The sequence below is a fragment of the Macrobrachium nipponense genome, chromosome 18, assembly GCF_015104395.2.
Source record: "Macrobrachium nipponense isolate FS-2020 chromosome 18, ASM1510439v2, whole genome shotgun sequence".
NCBI classification, from domain to species: Eukaryota; Metazoa; Arthropoda; class Malacostraca; order Decapoda; family Palaemonidae; genus Macrobrachium; species Macrobrachium nipponense.
Genome location: NC_087211.1, coordinates 82,240,492 through 82,265,066, shown reverse-complemented (window position 1 = coordinate 82,265,066; position 24,575 = coordinate 82,240,492). Strand labels below are relative to the sequence as shown.

General features: G+C 35.8%; 1 protein-coding gene across 2 annotated transcripts; it reads right to left on the bottom strand.

Moving 5' to 3' along the window:
- Nucleotides 1-649: 649 nt before the first annotated feature.
- Nucleotides 650-24,575, bottom strand: LOC135197279 (putative aminopeptidase W07G4.4). 2 transcript variants are annotated; one of them, XM_064224407.1, is made up of 11 exons: nucleotides 24,402-24,575; nucleotides 9,410-9,552; nucleotides 8,647-8,788; nucleotides 7,605-7,722; nucleotides 7,347-7,447; nucleotides 5,820-5,995; nucleotides 5,096-5,319; nucleotides 3,951-4,124; nucleotides 3,216-3,374; nucleotides 2,508-2,660; nucleotides 650-1,141 (listed from the first exon to the last, which is right to left on the bottom strand). In XM_064224407.1, the coding sequence occupies exons 1-11, from the start codon at nucleotides 24,419-24,421 to the stop codon at nucleotides 1,007-1,009; spliced, it is 1,545 nt and encodes a 514-aa protein (XP_064080477.1). In that variant the 5' UTR covers nucleotides 24,422-24,575; the 3' UTR covers nucleotides 650-1,006. The 2 variants fall into 2 exon arrangements, with proteins under 2 accessions (XP_064080477.1, XP_064080478.1); XM_064224408.1 differs by lacking the exon at nucleotides 24,402-24,575 and adding an exon at nucleotides 11,982-12,145.

Sequence of the window (24,575 nt, the reverse complement as noted above, 5' to 3'; positions counted from 1 at the left end):
CCATCACAAATATCAATTGGATTAATTTTATAGCTTCACCTCACCAAAGCTTGGGAATGATATTTAATGAAGCAAGTATGGCTCCCCACTTTTGGTAGGATACTCACCTTGTAGAACTTTCTTCTCAAGATAAACTATTTCTAATTTCTTCTCAAGATAAGCTATTTCTAAGTTAACTAGAGGAACACATTTGCAACTTTGGATTTACATAAAGCTTGTGTTTATAAAAATAACTTTTAGTCTTGTAGTTTTTCAGTAGTACAGGCAGTCCCCAGTTATTGGGGACTCAAGTTTTATGGCGCTAGATATAATCTGCAATTTATGGAACCATAACATGCCGAGTTCTGGTTATCAGCACCATAAGGCACTAATAATAGAGTAATGGCATTATCAGGGCCATAAGGCACCAATAAGAGTTATGCTGCTGTAACATACATAACAGAGGTGCCATTAACCGATTATCGGCACCATAAATCGCCAGGTTTCGGTTAATGGGTGTTTTCTCTTATCAACAGCCCACCAATAACCAGGGACTGCCTGTAGTATACTCTTTGATCAGTTAAGGGATCCATTTTAAGAATTAAGAACTTGATACCTAGTTTCCTTTTAATTTTATCATCTTTCAAGTAGTATATAGTGAAACAAGACAGACAACTGTCAAACTTTTATTTCATGTTACTTACGATCTTCATATTAATACAGTAAATAATTACAAAAATACTTTGTGATGACCTAGCCCACCAAACTAATGTGTTTTGAATTACAGAGGTCTGAAAATATCACAGTCACTGTAAGTTTTATAGGCCTTTCACTATTAAGTGAAAATAAAATACAACCGAGTTATAATTAACAGTACTATGTACACTACTTTCCTGAATAAGTACATGTACCTTATCAACTCAAATCTTATGAAAGTTACACATCTTGAATTCTGAATTACAGAAATGGCATCATCAAGTAATCAAAACATTAAGTACATACATTACTTTAAATGAAACTTCAGTTATTAAAAGGCACCTGGGATAAATGCTTTGGCCATTGCAAGAATTGGAGCACCTGAGGGAACTCCGGGGAATGGTCCAGAGGACCCAGCGATATCCAAGTGAGAGTACTTGAAGGGTGAAGTGCTGTCCTTTCCATGCTGAAAATGATAATGGGATTCAATTTTAAACCACAGTATGGTAAATCTATGTACTACAGTGCATCCTCGACTTACACCAACAGTGACTTAACAGTGCTCTCACAACGGCGTTCTACAGCGCTGTAACTTGATGTTACAGTGCTATAAGCGCAATTGATGGTGCTAACGGCAAGAATATGCATCAAGTTAATGGCGCTTACAGCGCTGTAACTTGATATTAAGTTGCGGCGCAGTTAGCGCTTTTAAAGCGCAGTTAACGGCAAAAAGCCAACCTACACTGGAAATCAACTTACAGCAGGGAATCTGTACCATGCTGTAAGTCAAGGACGCACTGTAGTCATTTTTGGAAATATTTTATTTTTATTTTTATCATTAACATATGGCTGTACAGTATAATTACTCTTACAATTATTTTCTAAAACAAAGTCTAAAGCAATATACTACTCTAATTTACAAAGATGTTGGTGCAAGTCTCAAATGAGTTAAAACGGTAAAGGAGAATATAACAAGAAGAGTAATCAAACAAATTATAACAATTTCACAAACGTGTAATTCATGCATGCAAAATTAATTTTGCAGCACTTAACGTGATTTTGTCCTTGGAAAAGGACACCCATTTGTAGGTGTCCTTATTTGCGGAGTTTTATTTTGGGCAGTTTTATATCTACAAGCAGCATTCTCCCTGCTCTGCTGACATATCACCAGTTTTAGTTCACAGAGCCTAAGCAAGTCTCAAGTACTACCTGTGGATTAGGCTTCCTTGTTTTACATGCCACTTCCTGCTGCTGCTGCTAGACTTTCATGCCTTGAAGTAGACATTTTGAAAGTTTCTCCTCTTGCTGTATGCTCTCCAGAATGTTCTTATCGCTGCTGAGGGCTTCCTGACTACCCCAGGTACAACCCCACCAGTTACTGTTGCCTTAGTTCCTGTGCCTACCCTGTCCTCCTCCCGCTGTCTCTGCCTTTGCACCATCCATTTGTCTGCCCTGTCTTCCACAAGAGGGAAACCTTCTTTATTCACTTCAGCTTTCAGGCAAACGGATAATTTATCGCCTTTGGTAAGCTATGGTGCTGCTTTTAGTGTCACTGTGACATCGAGCAATGTAGGGCTTTGCTTGCAAGTGTTTGCCTTATTTTCTACAGTAAAGAATGTGGCATTTTTCTTTAAATTGTATCTCTGAAGTTACTTCATTTAGAGGATTGCTTAATTTGTATATTTCCATGGCATGAAGCTTTTCTTATAAATTCTTCTTTGGTACTTTCACAGTATGCTTCAGCAATCCTAATGTACAATCTTTTGTACATTTTACTGATAATTTAAAAGTGTTCAATAAAAGTAATGATTCAACAAATATTATCAAGTTACCTTATCAAGACCTGAAGAAAGAATAAGGAAAGCAGAAGGGGTCTGGTGGCCACGAGGAGTTCTAGATGACGGTGCGTTGTTACACTGAAGTACATCCTCATACTCGCTCTTCCCAGCATGGAATTCAAAATCTTCGCGGCGAATGGATGATATCTATAATTACAGAAAGGTACAAGTAAAATTAGATTGCAGTTTTTTTTTTATATTTCAGAACAAGCAATTTCTCATACGTAGTTACAAATGTTGGAACTTTACAAATATAAAATCCCTGAAAATTTTTTATTTACGAACAAGAAAATCCTGCACTACTTTTAAATGCTCTTAAGAAAATGGATATCATAAAGATGAAGCATTTGAGAGGGGTCTTTTAAATCTAAAAAATTTTTGTTTTCAAAAGAAGACTTGTCACTATTTTCCTGGCTTACAAAATTTTGATTGAATAAAAACCTTCAAACATGTAAATTAACTGATGTTTTATCCAAAATATGTAGTACACAAAAATGGTATAACCAAAAGAACTTACACCACAAAATTTGACAGATTTTCATCAAAATCCATAAGAATGGGAAATTTATTGTACAGAATTATCCTCACTCATACTTTTCAAATAGAAATGCTCTAACACTTTAGTGTACTAATGTATGTCATTGAAACAATCTACAAACCAAATTACATGACCACAAAGACTATAAAATGAATTCCGCATACCTCAAATGGATCCGCTATTTCTTCGCCAGCCCGCTGCAGAGTTTGAGCCACACCAGCTAAGCGAGCTGGTCCATTATCCATGATAGCAGAGTACCCTTCACCATATGCTAGTACACAATGCCCAGTAAGTGTGGCAATGGTCATCAAATGAGGATCAATCTGAAATATGGAGAGCATTTTCTAACACTCTACACACAAAATGGGCAAAATTTTTAGGCAATACTGTTTGACATGAGAATGAGAAGACAGTAACAAGGAAGGCAATAAGAATGACTTACTGGAATTTAAACATTGACTTACCTCCTTTGCAAATTTAGAAATTTTTACAGGAATACTCCACTTCTGTTTGATGCAATGTTTATGGTGATCTAACCAGCAATTACTTTATCTAACTATAAGTTACCTTACAAAACATGAAGAAAGTCTTAACTGATTTTCTCCGTAAGGTTTATCCCACAAAATACTAAGCAAAATCGCCTCTACAATGTCGGTACTGTACCATTTTTGTCCATAACTAAAACAAATGTTAGTAAAGCATATTAGTGACTACTTCAATTACAGCTGGTTTACCTGGAGATGGTTCCTTCAAATAATCTAGGATTATGTTTTAACATATTCTTACAGAAAGTTTTGATGTGAGCCCATTTTCAAAAAGATTTCTTAAGGTATTCCTGCTCTTGTCAGGAGTGGATATCATGAAGTGATCTTAATGAGCGTTTGTAATAACACACTTACTTCCTTGGCAGCCATTTCTTTCATATGACACAAAACATCTGCCATAGCCATTCGTCCCTCAGCATCTGTGTTTCCTACTCGGACTCTGACACCTGCACGGGAAGTTATGATTTCATCTGCTACGTAGCATTCTGACCCAACACTGTTTCTCACCATTGCCATACTACCTATCACCTGTAAGGACAATACAATATAGTAATTTGGCTATTTAGCAATAAATAGAAAATAATATTACAAAGTACAGTACTGCTGCACAGTACTATAGTTGTTAGTAATATTTCAATGTGTTCTGAAATTAAGAATTGCAGCAGAATCTCTCAATAACGTACCTTATTATGTTTGGGGTGTCCAGAAATAGCTAATCATAATGTATTTCTCATGCCCAGGCTAGGATGGGCTCTATGGCACCAAACTCAAGAACTTCAGTTAATGTAAAATAACAACAAAATGAAAAAGATTTAACTTATTTGTAAATGGATAAGTTTGAGCTGGAATCTTAATTTACATACAAGATAAAGATGTTAATTTTGGCTTTAAAATTCACAGAAATAGAACACATTTAATAAGACAGAATCATGCGAAACAATGATGTGAAATTGAGGTACAGGGTATTGAACAATAGATAACATATGATGTAAGTTCACGAGGGAGACAATTGACCAAGATATAGTTGCTAATTATGTATTACAACAAAAATATGCAAGAATGATTATACACACATTAATCACTGGTACAATAACTACGAACAAAACACTCATACACTGTCTGTACAAGAAGGAATCTAAGTTAAGGATCATGTGCTCCCCTATATAGAGCATTCTTGGGGAGCAAACCAAGTATTAATGAAAGTGAAAATCAAGTTTGGGTCACTCATGTTCCCATCAAACATAAGCCATTATTTAGCAGCCACTGCCAACTTTTTATTCACCTTTAGCAAAATTGAACTATTCAGGGTTGTTTCAGGCAAAAGATCATTACCAAACTTTTTCTTTTAGAGCAGTGTAGTGTACACTATCTGCCACAGAATCCATATCGCTCAATTCTCTAGTGAGATTTGTTTGTATAAAAATGCATCTGTATTATCTTTCATGGAAGTCTACCAATTTTTATGAGGGTTTCAGGCTAAGAAAAAATAAATTACAAACCTTTAAATTCTTTGGCTGCAACTTGTTAACAATTTCCATGAATCCTGCAACAGCAGCTGATCCACACTTATCCCTGTGCATCCCAGCCATGACTCCTCCGGCTTTAATGTCGGCGCCACCCGTGTCGTAAGTGACTCCCTTACCAACCAGCATCAGAGTCTTCTCAATCGGACCTTCACCTTCATAGGTAAGGTAAATCACACGTCCCTTATGACGATCAACACCTGCAGCAGTGATGCAAGAGCTAGGCTTAAGTTTCAGGGGTGAGGAATGCATATTGTAATAAATTTCAATGAACTATCAATGTCTAATTATACTTGTTTCCTTTGTCTTTCTAGTTGTCATGCATTAGGAAGTAAAGCTGTTGTATACATATAGTATATGGTGGTGTTTTGTTACTACGGATAAGAATTACATATTCTCTCGCATAACCTCATATTATTTCTGGCATTCTACAGTGTTCCACATAACTAATACAGTATTACCGGTACTTAGGGCAAATTACACATTAATAATTTCCTAATAAATGTTACATTTCAATAAATACAGCTACCTGTATTAAGTCAGGTGGGCAAATTATCAGCATATTTAAGGCAAATAATGGCAGGTTATAGTGTACACTAAATTTTGTAACATTTTAAGAACAAAAGATGTCAGGACTTGCACTGAAATCTTCAAAATTAAGATTTTAGAATTTAAACAATACGCCCCTCTCCCTTCATACCTTTGGCACAACGGTTCACAGCTGAAAATAGTGGATAATCTTTACACAACTTTCCATCATCAGAAACAACATCCACTTTGACTTTAGATTCTTGGAAAGTAGCCCTTATATACTCTTCAACCTTGGGAGGTGCCATGCGTTCAGGATCCGAGCCGCCAACATCGCGAGCAACAGCTCTGATTTACGGAAACAAAAGCAATGTTTTTAAAACACTAAAAAAACATTTGTCTAAAAACCCACTACAGTAATCATAAACAGCCTTACTCCATGTTAAATGAACGGAGTCACATTTACTTCACAGATCTTGAAAAAAGGATGCGACTAACTTTTTAAGGGAGGAAGATGGACAAGACTGAACAGAAGAGTAAATTCAGACGTAAAACTCAAATTCTCCTTACATGATGAACAATGGACCAATTATAAAAACCTCCATAGGAGCTTCTGTAAATATTGAACTTGCAATGGAAGAAATAGTCCAAAACGCTACACTCAATAGGCACATGGGAAAAGACAGGTAGTGCTACAAGCTATGTAACACCTTACACCTTTTGAGTGCTCCAACTATAAGGGTAAGGGATGAGTCATGAAGAGAATGAGGATGCGTGACCTGTATCCCCTGATGATGTCAACAGATGAACAAAAAGATGTATGGGTCATTTCACATGAATAAAACCTTGTGGAAAGTATCTGGCAATGCAGTGACTGCTCTAAGTTTGGCAGGGAGGTTCAGGTTTTACTTTACTGTCAAGAGGAGGCAGCCAGGTAACACAGCAGTAGTCAAGTACATGGGACATAAACAGTATTAAAAGCCCCGTATGCTTGAAACACTGAAACCAAATACAAAGGCACAACACTGAAGAGGGCACCAACAAAGGAAACGAGAAAACAAGCAGTAAATCTAGAAGAATAGATTGCCAGTTTATGATTAATTAATTAATGGAAGCATTTCTTGTAGTAAGGAATTGGTCTTGAAGTATAAAGGAAACCTTCTGAGTCTGGGAAAGGGAGCATCATCTTTAGAGCAAATCAACTTCATCAAAGGAGACAGAGGAGGGAGCACAGAAGAAGCAACAAAGGCAGAAATGGAAGGAGTGGCATAAAAGACAAAAGTGTTACAGACCCAATATTATTAACAAGGCCAATTATGACATACACTTACCATATACAATACATTGCAAGGTTTAGGATTTTAGCTGTATATTTATATTCACATTTTTTAAAACAAAATCTGTGCTGTCCTGGTAGTACTATATAATCCGGTATTATATTTACTAATGCTAATTAACTATGATTATTTCTTTATCTAAGAATTCAAGGAATTTCTTTTTGAAATTTAATAAACCTTGAATAATACTTATATTACATTATAAATGAGATTGATTTAACAGATAAAATACAACATATCTGTTGTTGAAGGAGAGCAGAAAATTATGACAATTGCATTAAGTAATATTCATGGGAACCAACTATTCAAAAGTAAATACATTGTAGAAACTAAAAACAATCTCTTTACTGGCTTCTACCAACCTGCCACTCTCTAGAGCAAGAGCGAGCTCTATGACTTTCTCACTCCCCAAGAAGCCGAGTGTGCTTAGTTTTGTTGCTTTTGTAGGAACATCTTCTCTAATCTGAAAATATACAACTAAAATAAGCAATGAATTAAAATCTGAAAAAAGAAATACAGCTGCAATTAAATACATTAAGCCAATTCAGTTCTATGTCAACATATCTACATACAAGTGAATAACAGATAAACAAAATAAATTACAAATTCTTTATCATTACTTCAAGAGGGACATATAATGCATGAAGTGCCCCCAGGAGCGTTACAAGGTCAGCATGTTGATAGCTCTGATCAGGAACGTGTACAAGCAGTGGCCGTTTAATTCCTGCCTTGATTGCTCTGGAAAGATACAGAAAAATTATGTTACCAATATACACTAGGGAAAAAAATATCAGAAATAAACACAAATAGTGTAGTAGTAATTACCAAACATGAGCTCAGATGGATTTACTATCTTCTTGAAGCTATATAAGTGGGACTGATCTTTGTAAAAGCCATATTCACTCGTAACTCTCAAAACAAATTAACCTCCTCAACAAACTTTACAAAATAACGTGATAGATACGGTAATTACCACTATCCACTCAGCACAAGAAACATTTGTAATTATCTTTAAAAACTACTGTATTCCATTTTCATAAGCATCTTATCTCTGAATCACAGTTATCTCTAGTACTGTGTGATAAGAAGTCATCAAAACAACAACGCTTGCTTTTATAGAGATAATAAGTAGGCTACAAAACGTACATTAATGTTATGGAAATGTTATTATGGATATATTAATGCTAATAAAGACAAGATCACTGATGTTTCAAAACCCAAAGTAGTAAAATAAAATTTTTTTAAAAACCAGTCAAAATTTTTCAGTTCCCAATTAAAACCAAAAAATAAAAAATAAATAAATAATAAAGAATAAAAAAGCAGACTACAATTTTATCTTAAACAAGGCAATTTCTTGTACTCTTTAAATGCTGAAACAAAACTTAAACACAAAAAAAAAAAAAAAAAAATTCACACAAAGATACTACTAATCTATAACTCATTGGCCAAAAAAATGAGAAAAAACAAACTATTAATTAAAGAAAAATCACAATATACAATACAGTATACTTATACTGGAAGAGCATAAACATATAAAAACTATATGACACAACCAGAATACTACAACTACTTGGGGAAAGATCAACAAACAAACTTACTAATCCCATTATGGAAAAAATTGTTTTACGAGTTTAAGACCAATTTAACAAGATGAAAGATAACCTTTTAATGCCCGCAGCGGCTGCATCTGCAAATCGGCGTACGTCATCATAATCTCTGTTCAGCTGTCCGGTTGGGGCATAAACAAGACGGCCTCCATGGCTGCTTATTTTCACACATGCACCATCTTTAGCAACTGATGCATCTGTGGGAAGTAAACAAAGCAGTCAACGTCTTTCATGTTCTCAAAACTCTCTCTATTCATGGATTTCAAAATATTTTTTTCTGCAACTTATGTACTGTATAATAATCAAGTTGTAGTGTTATTATAAACTATTTTTGATGATGTCTTTTCTTACAAGGGGTGGCTCTAACAAAAATGAACAAAAATCACTACCAAATTCAGCCTGCAATAGCATTTTCACCAAAAAAAACGACTGAATTTTGCCTGCCACTTACAAAATGTCTATCTAGGTTATGTCAAGGAAGCACTTACAAAAGGAAATGCACTCTTGCCTGGCAAACAATGCAAAATTGCAACCTACATGGTCTGGATAGGATTTTACAGCAAAACTATGGATATCAAATGGGACTAAAAGAGATTTCATGATTTACATTAAATTTGAGAAAGGGAATTTTGACTTGAATATTATATACCTATACTTGTACATAAAAACACAAGAGAATTCAAGTCATTTTAATTTTCATTCAAGAATATTACCTATGCCAAATAAATATTTTACTAATAAAAGGTTCTTTCGATACATAATAAAAATCTCCTTAAAATTAGACAGTTACTCAAGAATGAAGGCACCAAGGAACTTACCAATTTCTTCCTGAGCTTTCAAAGGAGTATAAAGGTTCTGAAATCGCCCAGTCAGCTTCTCAAGGGATTCCGCAACCAAGATGATGCCATCGTAACCAGAGGCAGCTGTGAGTGACACTTCTGCCTTGACAGTGCAGCCAATTCTAATAAAAAAAAAAGTACATATATTTTTAGGAAATCTAAAAACAAACAAGAAGTTTTTAGATGATGAATCTGAAAGCCCAAACAGAATACTTTCTTGCATTAAAATCCATATAGGGATGATGACACACATTCATTATAATGAATGTGTCATCACCCCTATATGGTTTACGAAAAAAAAAAATTTTTGGTCTGAGGCAAGAATGGGGATAGGTGTTTTTTGCTAATTTGGGTGTGCTGAATTCAAATTTATAAATAGTTTTGCTCTATCACCTCTAGTTTTCTGGCTTTTAAATAGTCTCATTTTAGTATAAACAGAGGATATATGTGCACATTTCAAGAGTTGCAGCAGCTTATAACAGATAAAACAGGATAGATAACTATAGGTGATGAGTAAAAACGGATATCAAATTTGAATTCAGCACCCCCAAATTAGGTAAAAACGGGTATTTTTGTGCTTGCCTCAATTTCTTTGATAATTATCAGAAATAAAATGAATAGAATGAAAAAAAAAAAAGTTTTATAAAAGATTGATACAAGGCAAGAAATCACAGCTGACAAAATGAAGATAAGTGAGAAAAGAGGGTATATATGACAAAAGAAAACTTGACATGAGATAAGTATGAATGGCTCCACTGAGCAATAATGATCATGGTGTGCACACTATACCACCACCTTAACCATCCAACCATGATGTAAGCTAAAGCATCTGGAATCCTCTGAAGATAATTATCCCCCCTTTTGCAAATAAAGCTTCAGCCAAACATCTGAACACGGTTTAAACATTCCCTGTAATTATAAGGTTTAGAAGCAATATTCAAAATTGCAAGTTATTTTAACATAACATGCAAAGAAGATACAAAAATAAGCTGCCATCCTGCTGCATCTGTTTTCCTTTGGTGGGAAAATCCTTTGGTGAGAAAATCATTAGAATGGCCCCAAGAAAATCAGGGAAAGACGCAAGTGTTTATTAAAGAGGGCCAGGAAGATGGAGGAAATTCAATGTTGCACTTTCAACAAGAAGGGGGAAAGGAATTACCACCAACGAGATGCGATTGCCATACAAAAGTGCTTATTCGTTCCAAGATCTGAATGAACCTGCAGCTTTCCTGTGGTCAAGATTCATCTCAGTGGCCTACCTCCTCTGAATCGTCTATTAGCCGAGATGTCCTATCCACTTAAACAAATAACCTAACTCTTGCTTCTAATTGGGCATCTTGTGAACCATTAATAGACTGCAGTGTTTTTTCTATTATAATTATTATTATTACATTTCACCTAATAGTTACTACCTTCAACAAAGCCCTCAATGCAAGCAGTGTTGACAGATGGGCCATGTCAGAATCAGGTAGATTGCCTCTCATATGGCTAAAAATTGGCTAGACTTCTTGAAAAAAAATTATAGAAAAATGGCTAACTTTTAAAAATAACAGTATCAAACGAATATAGATAATATATACTTACACAGTATGTATAGAACAATGTTCAGCATGTGCAATTTCGTTATTAGTTTTATATTTTTCAAACTTCAGCTTCAATTGCCGAGTAGACGAAAAAGATTCCCGGTTTCTCAAATGCTTTGCACTTTTGGCATGATTCTTAATATCACAGAACTTTGCGCGGATTGACGTCTTGCAATATTTGCAATAAGCATTGATTTTATCGCTAGGCACTTCGACCATCCAGTCTTTGCAAATTTCGTCTTTCAACCACTCCCTACGAAACTTTTGTGAATATCTCCGTTTCAGCATAGTGAAGTTTATATAGAAGAAATATTCCAAAATATTATTAGCCCTCTCTCTCGGTGTATAAGACTACTAAGCTTAGTTAAGGCCTATGCACGGTCCATTTCAACAATCAATCAACAGGGGTATATACAAGGGTAAGAATGATTGTTTACATTGTTAATGGTTGCCATAGCTATACGTATCCAATTCATCAACAAGCTGAAAACAGTTAATTGGTTTGTGTCTTCAGCGCTCTCTCTCTCTCTCTCAACAGCAAGTCAACAACAGAGAGAATCATATTTTTCTTGTTGTTCGAGCTGAATATTTTGACATACATGCAAGTTGTTAAATCACAGTTAACTGATCTCACAACTGGAAATCTCTCTCTCTCTCTCTCTCTCTCTCTCTCTCTCTCTCTCTCTCTCTCTCTCTCTCTCATACATGCATTACTAACCCAGGAATCTGGGAAGTTTGCCATCATCTATAGCCGCAATGAATATTAAAAAAATGCTTGCAGCATCTTAAAAGTATTCTCATACAATCTAAGAAAGTTTAATTTAACTTTTTAATTATGATTCGTCATCTTCCTTTTCAAACACTTTCCATTAATTATACACAAGTGTGTATCAATTATATACCTACGCCAGCATAGAAGCAGTCAGGTCATGAAGACATGACCCAGCATAATAAAGAAAAAAAAATACCTTTTAGCTGCCATGACTACAAAACAGAAGACTGTCGTCTACGTCAGCAGAATGAGCGGCAGAACCAGCAGCAGACGATAGACGCAGACGCAGCAGAAGCAGAAGCAGAAGAGAGAGAGAGAGATGGATGGTACCAAACGATCACCCACTATGATCCCCAAAAAGGGGGTTGGACTAAGGCGCTGACTGGTGATAAAACTATATTTTAAAAAATGCTGCGTGGCAACCGAGAGTTGCTCCTGGAGTGTTGCCAGTCGCGGTGGCATCGAATTTTATGATCAAGAGGTCGAGTGCATTGACGACTTGACTGGATAAAGTTTGTCAAGACAAATAGTTAGTTTGTGTATTTATGAATGGGCTGTTGTTCTCATAAAAGCATTTTCATATTTATCAGGGTTTTTATTGGATGTTTGTCCAGACTTTTGGCAAATGAGGAGGACAATCAACAAGGAAAATGTGATAGTAAATTGTTGTAATACTTTGTCTTTCCTGGTAAATGCAACAACCTGTCATATTTCGTTTGAAAATTCCCGGTATTTAATTGACCTTAATTTTGTAACTGAAAAGGTGAAGTTATTTGTAATATTCCAAGACGTAGGAAGTAAATAAAATAAAATCAGCAGTATTGTCTTACAAACAGTAGAGGAACAAGCTCTTGTAATATATAAAGTTTCAGAAAGCTAGGGTGGAAACGAGAATAGACCGATGTCAATCTCTCTCTCTCTCTCTCTCTCTCTGTGTGTGTGTGTGTGATTACGTAACTAGCGTTCGGCCAAATATATGCAGACAATTTTTGTAAACACACTTTTTCAATATGAATAAATTAAAATTATCTTTACATAACTATCAGGAAGATTGTGTTTATACCCGGTTTCAAGTCCAATTCCAATCGCGGATTCTTATCGATTAAGCCGACAAAAATCTAATAACTTCCTTATTCCAGATTACGATAATAATTTCTTAGAAATCCGCTGATAACTTATTAATCCTTTATCAAGCGTAATGAAGGATTCACCAGAAACGTTATTAATCTCATCTAAATTCATGTTCCAATGATTACTCTACCACCATTCATGGTAAGGTTTTTGAGACGTCTTAACATAATCTGGTAACTAAACAACTCTCTCTCTCTCTCTCTCTCTCTCTCTCTCTCAGCATTATCAACATAGAATACCAAAAACATGGCGTTTAAGCAATATATATTATATCTTATATATATATATATATATATTATATATATATTATATATATAGAGAGAGAGAGAGAGAGAGAGAGAGAGAAGAGAGAGAGAGAGAGAGAGAGAGAGAGCTCATGACCATGAGTTGCATTAAATAAATAAAAAAAACATGAACGCGTGTTTGTCTATGTAGATATGTCGTAAAAGAGCATATTATGTTCAACGTGCCTGTTCATGGCACAGGCGAATTAGTGGCCGATTTCAAGGGGGGCGGGGAGAGGGGCGCTGGTCACGTGCCCCACCCCCATTGGATACGAATAATAGAGCATTTTCTTTCAATAAATCATTATTACTAGCAAATATTTGCTTGATTAATTATTACTTCAACAAAAACAGCAAAAACTACTACTGTGTGATATGTGTGCATGTATTAATATTGATACACCAAACATAATGTAGATTATACATAGTCCTATGCGTCTATCATTATGGCGTTAGCCGCTGAACACATCGAGAACGAAATACGTTATAGTCTCAAACATTAATTCTCTAAGTTCAAAGCTCACTGGAAATCAAAGATGTTATTGTCGTGATGCAGAAAACAGCGTGACGGGCATTTGATCGATCTGGGCACCAGGAAAACCAGAAAAATGAGAATTAACAGAGAAAAAAAAAAGTGGAGCAAAAGCATCATCGGTGATCATGTCACAAAAAACGGAAACAGGATGAGAATCCTCAAAGTTTGTTGTTAAATGGAGTCAGTGGACGGTTCAAGGACTGATAATCCCCAGGAGAAGAATAATTAAGATGCCGAACGAATGTTGGTTTCGTAGTCTCGGAAATATAAGTGGATATGACACATCTGAATTGGCATGGATGCACATATAGGCCTAACATCGGATTTCTTAAAATCAACGAAGATTTGGTAATTAGCTTCGTCTTTGAAACCATCTATACTATTTCTTTTTTTTTTTTCCATCTGTCCATCCGCCTGTGGTGTTTCCGTATGGTAACACTGCGTCCCAGGCTTTAGATAGTTACATTCAGCTTACATTCAACAACAATAATAATAACCTATTTCGAATATTAACGGTGTACTTCGCATACAGTAAATTATTAAAACACTTTTCAGTTACAATTTTACACCCAGATATCCTTTTATTTACCTAAAACTTACACATACCGTAACTATTTAAAGCCCGGGACGCAGTGTTACCATACATACACACCACAGGCGGGTGGACAGATGGAAAAAAACAAGTATAGTTATAGAGCAGTATTGGCTGATCCCAAAAACTTATGTTCACCTTTGATAGCAACACTATATATATATAATAATAAATATATTGTTATCTCAAATATTCTAGTCAGAAAAATCACTTAATACTAAAAAATTGGCAATTGTACATAGGTGCATCATTATTATTTTCCCCAGATCATTCTAAGTTCCATGTTTCCCCAAGGTTTCTATTATTTTTATATCAAACAGTGAAATCTCTCTCTCTCTCTCTCTCTCTCTCTCTCTCTCTCTCTCTCTCTCTCTCTCTCTCTAAGAGTAAGAAAATGCAATCGTAGGACACGAGGTCAAACCTGATTCTTAATTCTACCCGGACAAGTGCTTCTGCTTAAGTTTACAAGCACATACACAAACACACACAAACCGACTCTATGTGTGTAATTAAAACAAGTGAACTGGATTAAAAGAAATGGGAAAATAAAATAAAAATATAGGAATAGGAGAACTGAACACTGATTTAGTCAACAAAGGTATATATAGGTCTAAAATCCTCTAAAGGAAAGCCTAGTAAAGTCAAGATATAAGTCATGAAAAGACACTACAATGGAGGGTGATAAAAGGAAGACGTAAAAGATATTGAGACAAAGAATATAAATAAATGAAAACAGATGTAACTCGGGTCTAAAACAAAGTTGCGTTATGTACCGTTAAATTAAAAAATATATACTGATAAGGCTGTTGCTATTTACATAATGACACATCGTCTACTGACAAGTCCAGAGAGATAAGGGTACACTCTAAGTCCTTTAAATACATTATGGTGTGTATATTGAAAGGACCTGGGTACACTCTCCAGTAAATATATCTTACCTCGCGACCTTAGCAATGAATTTTGTTACGTGGATATTTGTCGACTGTCTTTAGGTTGCTGCCAAGGTTCGACGAATGCAAGAGATATAACCTGGTCCTATATCAGAATTATATCATATGTGTGTGAGAGAGAGAGAGAGAGAGAGAGAGAGAGAGAGAGAGAGAGAGAGAGAGAGAGCGCCAGCCGATCAGTAGGAAACTGTGCAAGGGTTAATGACCACCGAAAAATCCCAAGTGTATACTGGTTTTCGTTAAAAAAAAAAAAATATCCTTGGTCGTGTTTTGCGTCGAAGTGGCTTGAATTCCCTAAGCGGCATATTGAGCACCATTCTATTCGATAGGAAAAAACCGATCAGATGCAGTAAATTTTCATATTTCAAAAGAACACGTTTGTTACGGCCGAGAGAAATAACAAGGGCACCCGCGTTGGCATATCATCGACTCTAGTATTAAATTAACCATACCGTCATTATTAGTAGTAGTGATAGTAGTTATAATCATGATATATAAGCAAATAGCTATCAGTGTACTTATTAATCAATAGCTATTTCCCTAGCAACGAAAAAGAAAATATTATTATAACTTAAACAGCTTAAAAACCAATACCTAGTACTATAGTTATAACACGGTTGAAAACGCCAATAGACGAATAACTTAAACCGCCCCCCTTCTCTCTCTCTCTCTCTCTCTCTCTCTCTCTCTCTCTCTCTCTCTCTCTCTCTCTCTCTCTCAGCGTTAAATCACAACAACAACAGAATCAGCCGACGTCAAGCCCCAAACCTGTACACTTGCTTATCAAAAGCACTATTTTTCCTTCGTATCTACAAAAGACAATGAACAAGTGGATGGATGCACCTTCGACTTGGATCTCTCTCTCTCTCTCTCTCTCTCTCTCTCTCTCTCTCTCTCTCTCTCTCTCTCTCTATACACAGTACCCGAACACAGTACCCAAACCCCCCGAGATAACACTTATCTCGGGCACAAATATTACCGGTGGCGCTCATAACTGGTAATCTATCGGTCTATGTCAGTTATTGATAAGTTGTTTATCTTTTATCAGGGGGGAGTGCTCACGACTTCACGTTGGCAGCTTGCTTTTAAATAATCAATTAGAAATTACAAATTTACATTATACACCTACATGACTTTAAAACTTATTTGGGGATTCACAAAGTTACGTAAGATGCAAAAAGAAAATGTCACAATTATGTATACAGTACACGCCAGGTTGTACCAACATAACTTCGTCTTTTTTATTATTATTTTTATTTACAATTGTTTATTATTACTAACATGATCAAAACACCAAGGAGCTAGAATAATTATTCCGCTAGGAAACCCGATGATGGTTTGGTCTGAAATCAGATGGACGAAGTAACCAAACAAGAACCGAAACTTGTTTTTGACAAAGCAGTTTGTCAACGCTTGATTTCTCTGCTTCGAAAATCAGAAAGTAAATAATATTAGTCAGTGTGGGTTATCCTTTACAGCATGTGTTTAAATACAAACATATGCGAGAGAGAGAGAGAGAGAGAGAGAGAGAGAGAGAGAGAGAGAGAGAGAGAGAGAGAAACTTCATCAATAAGGGTTATAGTCCTTTTCCAGCAATGCTTGCATTGGCATGCAAACTTTATACACGAGAGAAGAAGAGAGAGAGAGAGAGAGAAGAGAGGGACTCCAGCAATTATAGTTCCTTCAGCACGCCATTGCATGCATGCACAAACTTTATACACGGAGAGAGAGAGAGAGAGAGAGAGAGAGCTTCATCAATATAGTCCTTTCCAGCAATGCATTGCATGCATGCACAAACTTTATACAGAGAGAGAGAGAGAGAGAGAGAGAGAGAGAGAGAGAGAGAGAGAGAGAGAGCCCTCTTTTGTGAAACAACTCACGCCATATCCTTATTTTTAAAATGAAATACGACAACGTAGCTTGTTTCTATCGTATTCATCTGAGCGAGTAGTACTAGGCCTACCGCACGAAACTTAATTCAACAGCCAAAACTTTGAACGCTACTACTGCTAATAATAAGAATAAATATCAATCACTACAATAACATTATAATAATAATGAAAGGGCAGAAGAGCACCCGAGAACGGTGGGAAAAAGGGGCAGAGGGAAGGAAGCTTTCCTGAATACGAAGGGAAGCCAGCGAAGTTGTGTAGGTCATTAACACCGGCTGCTCACGACCTTGACTACAGCAGCGGCACTCGGTCTAAAGCGGACGTGGAAGTCTACACTAATGTAATGGCAGTCACTGTAGAGTAGACAGTCTACTGTAGACTGTGTCATTAATTGAGAGAGAGAGAAAGAGCTACTCAGAAACCGGAAGACCGTACATTTCTAGGCCTATAGAGTACTGATTGTGGGGAAATATGATATAAAGTATGTTACATTTATAGCTTAATTCTAATATATCAGGCACAACCTACATAATATTATATTATATATATATATATATTATATATATATATGAGAGAGAGAGAGAGAGAGAGAGAGAGAGAGAGAGAGAGAGAGAGAGAGAGAGAGAGAGAGACCTACTCAGAAACCGGAAGACCGTACATTTCAAGGCCTATAGTATACCACTTGAGAGGAATACGATTCAAAGAAAGTTACATTTTTAGCTTAATTGTAATATATCATACACAGCCTGCTACAAAATATTATATCAATAATATATATAAGTATATATATAATTATCTATATTATAATATATATAATTATAGTATATTATACTATTATTATATTATTAATCATATATATATAGATATATATATTATAATATATATATAATATATATATATATATATATATATATATATATATATATATATGAGAGAGAGAGAGAGAGAGAGGAGAGAGGAGAGAGAGAGAGAGAGAGAGACCGGAAGACCGTACCTTTCTAGGCCTATACCACTTAAATGTGGTATACAGAAAGTTACATTTACTGTTCCAGAGAGAGAGAGAGAGAGAGAGAGAGAGAGAGAGGAGAGAGAGAGAGAGAGCGCACCTCTCATAGCTAATATATAACATTCTTTTAACCTTCCTGCATCCATCTGTCTGTTAGTCATCCAATTACAAATCAGAGAGAGAGAGAGAGAGAGAGAGAGAGAGAGAGAAAGGGTCGCCATGCAAGGTATCGATTGTCAACCTTACGAAGTCAGCAACAAATAGGCAACTGAAGACCAAGGGACAACTTATTATATAAATAAATAAATAGTCCTACTTTAAAACTGAACTAAAACTATTACCTAGGAATCTTCAGGAGCATAGGCCTATATCTGAACACAAAACGAAGCCCAGTGTTCCTGGTTTTCACTGTTAACGCTGTTTTGTGCATTAAAATCATTTAAAAAACTTAAGACTATGATGCTGGGTTTAGAAAAAATACGGCTCTAATGCTGTAATGTTTAAGAAAAAACTTCTACTGAGATTATTTGTGTAAAAAAAAAAAGTATGACCGTATTTGTGAAAATACAAAAAAATCAACTGTAATGCTGAAATATATATATGTATATATATAGATATCTATATAAATCTATATGATATATACTATATAGATATAATATATAATTAAAAACATCGATTGTATTATTGTAATGTATAAAAGAAAAAAATACCTATCCCCATTATTATTATTTTAAAAAAATAGTTGAACTAGACCACTTATCATGCTGCCTAATGTGGTTCACTCGGCGTACACGAATAATCCAACATTAGTCTTGAAGGGGACCATGAAACGAAGGAGTTCCGTAAAGAATTATTATAAAGATGAATGCTGAAACTGTCACTAAAGAATGTTTTAAATCCTTACACGATTCCGAGGATAATTAATGTAAAATGAAAGCAATACGGAATTGTTTTAATCTAAAATATTCGTAAACTACTTTGAGAGAGAGAGAGAGAGAGAGAGAGAGAGAGAGAGAGAGAGAGAGAGAGAGAGAGAGAGAGAGAGAGTCTGCTACCCTCGGTAGCAACAAGTTAGTTGCCCTCCTAAACAAATTCTCTCTCTGCTATCAGTCATGCACTCTCAGCTACACCAGAGATACATTCGTCCTGACACAGCTTCTTCGCTTCGTTACTACAAAACCAGATTTTTTTTTTTTACCATTATCCCAAACCTTCATCTTTCTTTCATATAGACTCAATATTCGCCACTATGCATGTGGTCAAGCCATCTTTAACATACAATGGGCCTTCTTTTGCGCTCACGAAAATGCCACAAAAAACAACTGTCTTTCATTCTCCTTGTTCAAAGCAAGTTACTTAACAAATTCAACAGCACAAACTTTCTTTATTTCAACCAGGCGTAACTCATACCAACTAGTATAAGCCACTCTAACACCAGTCCTCACGTTTCAGCTTCTGCTACTACTAGCCTTGCAACAGTTCCTCGTCTCGTACACGGCATGATTTTCTCTTCATTATCTGACTGAAGAGGCTGTATATGTTCCCAGTCCATCCATCAAAATGTTTGTCATCTGTCTATATTGTCTGACAGCGAATATTATAACAACGACTGACTTTTAAAGTAGATATTATTATAATGAACTTTAGTGCCTTACAGATGACGTCAATATTTTTCATTCTTTTTATAGTGCCTCGAATTTGTTTGGGAAGATAACGTGCATTGGTTCTTTAAATTTAAAAGCACAATATCTTCAAGTTCTTGAAGAGCTACACTAGCCACACATAATCCAGCTACCTTGCTATCATCATTAAATAAAATGTAAAAAATCAGTTTTTAAAATGATGCAAATCATTCTTTATTTTTCAGTGTAAGCCATCTGAAAAGTTCTGTGAAATAAGCATTTCTATAAATAGACTAGTGTGATGGTTTTTCTTGAAGTATCTACAAAACGCATAAGGTACACAGCATCAAATATATCTACCAACTTTTCTAACCTAAATATATCAGAGTTTATTTACACTGCAACTGGTGCCAACAAATTAACATGTATGTAAATCCCCAGAGCAACAATGTGACAGAAACTCGAAGAATTTGGGAATTGGAGCAAGCAAATACCAAAGTACTAGCTGGAAAACTAAGAAGGAAAGAGGCCAAAGGGAACAGATGAAAAGCAAACAGCAAAGAGCAATGCAGCTGGGGCCTGAAGGTTGATGCAAAAGACATTAGTACCATCTTGGGTGAGTTACATATGGCACACCACAAGTGGTGTCCCTTGGGGAAAGGAAATGACTGGACAGGACGTAGGTCGTAAGAGCAGCATCATGGCCGATAACAAGACAAGATATTTAAAATGCCAATCACTATTTTGGAATAAATGGTGGCAAAGACCTCTTGATGCTGTAGAGAAGAGGTTTTCTTAAGCAGTATCTGACCTGCTCTGAGACTTGTGTGTTTTCATAGTACATAAGCAGACATGAGAATGCCCTTAACCAAAAAAGTGCGTGAAAGAAAGAAACGAAGGGAGAATTCTAGCAACACACTCATATGGTTTGTGAATTCTCATGCTATTTGGTTCAATGCAAAAACAATGTCCCAGAATATGGTCTTACAGAATATGGTCTTGTCCATCGAGATGACCTTCATGGAAATAATAAAAGTATTAAACCGTAAAGCCCTTTTAGATATAAACTATTAAATCCACGGAAACCTTCGCTAGGCCAGGCTACTTATAATCAAGTTAGTGCAGAAGCAGTGATATCTGAGTTTTACTGAACCTTTGCCCATACATAACTGCCCTGTTTCATTTGTACTTTAATGCTACTATTATAGTTGCTTTCAGAGGAGTGCTATAAGTAGACCATTACTTAAAACAACCTAACATGAACCCTGTCTTGGTAAAGCACCCTTATACTTTTTGCTTGGAAAAAGATGGCTTTTACTGTCTGTCTGCACTTTTTCTGTCTCCCCTTGGATCTTATAAACTGTGGCTGCAAATTGGTATGTTAATCATCCAGCCTCCAATCATCAAACATACCAAATTGCAGCCCTCTAGCCTCAGTAGTTTTTATTTTATTTACGGTTAAAGTCAGCCATGTTTGTGCATCTGGCAACGTTATGGGGCAGGCCACCACCAGGCTGTGGCTGAAAGTTTCTTGGGCCATGGCTCTTACAACATTATATGCTGAACAGATAACTTGATTGTGCTGAAGAAACTTCAGTGCTTTTTTTACTTGTTTTTTAACTGCACCACTTAAATTTTTTTCCCCTACAGTAAGTTTTATATAATAAAATACAGCTTATATTGTACAATTGTACACCTAATTAATCCCTGTAATTTTCAACATTTTACAACTTACAAACAATAAGCAATGATAAAATTACAGACAATTAGCTATCATAAAATTAAAGAAAAAACTACAAAATGAACAAATAAAGGCTGATATAACAATAAGACCTTTACATGTACCTGAATATTTTTGGAATTCCTCCAGTTTCATCCAATTACACAATGAGTATTGTTTTAAATGGCAGTAGCATAATAGGAACCAAATAAATCTGAAAAAGTTGTGATACAGATATTAGTGGGAAATTAATAAATATGTAACAACTTCCATCACATTTTTAAGCAGAAATTCATATAAAACAAATCTAATTGAAGTTTATTACAAACAAACAGATATACATATTAGTATATATGTACATAGTTATAATCAGTTTTAGTCGGAACAAACTAGTGTTAAAGTGTATACTCTAATTGAGGTTTTGTCCTGTTAATTTTACATTTGACATATACATAACGTTTGATAAAAAATATTTTGATCAATTTGCAAATAATGTCAAACACAATTTTGACACGGAGGTGGCAGGTGCTTGTAGTGCATGGGCTTATGTAATGCTTATGGGAGCTTTTTATTTTCAGCATGTAATAATTTACTTCTTTTTCAGCCAATTAGAAATCTTTTGACGTAAACCCCAGTTTCTCACTGGATGTTCCCCAACTTCCACCATAATTCCTAGCCTATAGGAAGGCAGGGAAAAGCAACTAGGATAATGGCTAGAAATGCATAAATCACAGGACAGGCAGTAACGAAAATATATGGGTAAACTAAATTGAATGCAGAGTTTAGGCCCAAGGCCTACACTGGAACCTATGAGGTAAATCAGTGCTGAAACAGAAATTGACAGTAAAAGGGTCTGAGCAGTGTAACAGTAGGAAAACCTTGCAGTTGCACTATGAATCAATTATTGTTAAGAGAGGGTGGAAAGTAAGATGGAAGGAAGAGAATATGAATGGAGGTACAGTAAAAGAATGAAAGAGGTTGCAGCTAGAGGGCGAAGAGACGCTGCAAAGAACCTTAAGTAATGCCAACAGAGTACCGCATGAGGTGCACTGACGACACTAGCCCCATTCGGGGTATAGGGGTAAAACTGAAGACTACTACTGCCGCTTAATTCCCGTCATTCGCCAACCCAAATATTTACCTCCTTTTGCTTATCTTTTGTTCTCTATATGTCTCTTCTTTGTGTTTATGATATTTAATGTCTTCTGTTCACTTATGTACATTCATCCCCGAGGGGCTGGTTCTAAACTCTGTGCCCACTTTGCACTTAAAATGGAAGTTATCAAACCAATAGGATATGATAGCAGTCTTCAGTGTTACCTATATGTACATGACTTGCATATCTGACGAAGTATTAAAGTATCAAAGTACCTAGGCTATTACCTACTTTTTACAAATGTTCATCCTCCACCCCCCACAAGGCAAGGTAAGGCCTGGTATCCTAAATTTGGGTTAGGTTATGATTGATCCCAGTAGGCCTCTTTTACTTTGCGGTTTATGGCACCTTACTTGAGGTTAGGCTACGGGGGACCAGCTCCTATCCCAAGACCTGGTATAGGCCCAATATCTTTCTGCCTTGGAGTCATTAATGGTTAGGCCTAGTATGCAATTATAAACCCCACATTTTTACAGTCAATTCTGGTTTTTGGAAGATATACCATTCCTGATGGAGCAATTTTTTTTTTTTCCCCTCAAACACACCACCATAGGCCTATTAATGTTTTTGCCTTTTTATATATAATTAAGCCTAGAACGCAGATATAAACCATACATTTTACCAGTGTAATTAATTGATTTTTATCCAAAAAACCTGAAATACAGTCCCTAAATTAGGGCTTGAAATATGGTCCCTAAATTAGGGCTTGAAATATGGTCCCTAAATTAGGGCTTGAAATACGGTCCCTAAATTAGGGCTTGAAATACGGCCCCTAAATTAGGGCTTGGGTAGATCTATATTACTATTCCGCGGCGGCCTAGACTATGGCAGTTGCAGTTTTCTATGCAGTTTTACCTCCTGAACAAGAATTTTAAGTAATATTTATTTGGACTACTGCAATTAACCCCCAGGGGCCAGTATTAAACACGGCGAAATACATTGGACGCCCCAATCCCTAGCAGATGTTGTATCCGCGGTTACGTTCCTTGCAGTCCATGCGGAACTATTCTTTAGAATTACCAGGGCTTGAAAAACGGCCCTTAATTTAGGGCTTGAAATACGGGGTATTTCTATATACCTAAGCATTCCGCATCATTCGTCCCTGCAAATACGAAAGCCACCAGGAATTGGGGCGTCAAATGTATTTCACAGTGTTTAGTACGGGCCCCTGAGGGTTAATTACAGTCGTCCGAATAAATATTACTTAAAATTCTTGTTCAGGAGGTAAAACTGCATAGAAAACCACAACTGCCATAGTCTAGGCTGCCGCGGAATAGTAATATAGATCTACCAAATACGGTCCCTAAATAAGAGCTTGAAATACGGTCCCTATATTAAGGCTATGTCAAAAACAGCTGGTTTGTACGTAACCTAGGTTAGGCATTAGTGGTTAAAACGTTTAAAACGACAAAAAAACCATATAATGTCCTATCAATTCTTATCAACGAATTAAAATCTCTGATATGTGCATTAAAATGTTGTAAAATATCCTAATATAACGTTAAATTAATGACATAAATATAATGCAGGGGGGGCGTAACCCGGGTCACGTTACATACGGTCAATCATTTTTAAAAAATCATTTATACTTTGTAAAATGAATTAAAATACCATATAAATATATTAATACATAAAATAATAATTTTTGAATGTTTAAATTAACGAAATAAATAAATTAATTAGTAAAAATATAAAGAAATATAAAAAAAACTCTCCTTTTCACTTTACCTGGTTAATTGGGCAGTCATGTCAATCGCTCGCTCTTTTCCTTCTTCTTCCTTATTAAGTAAACTCAAACCACTTCCTACAAAAAGGAGAGAGAGAGAGAGAGAGGAAGAAAGAGAGGGAGAGTGAGTGAGAAAAATGTCGACTCAGCAAATAGAGAAGCCAAAAACGATACGG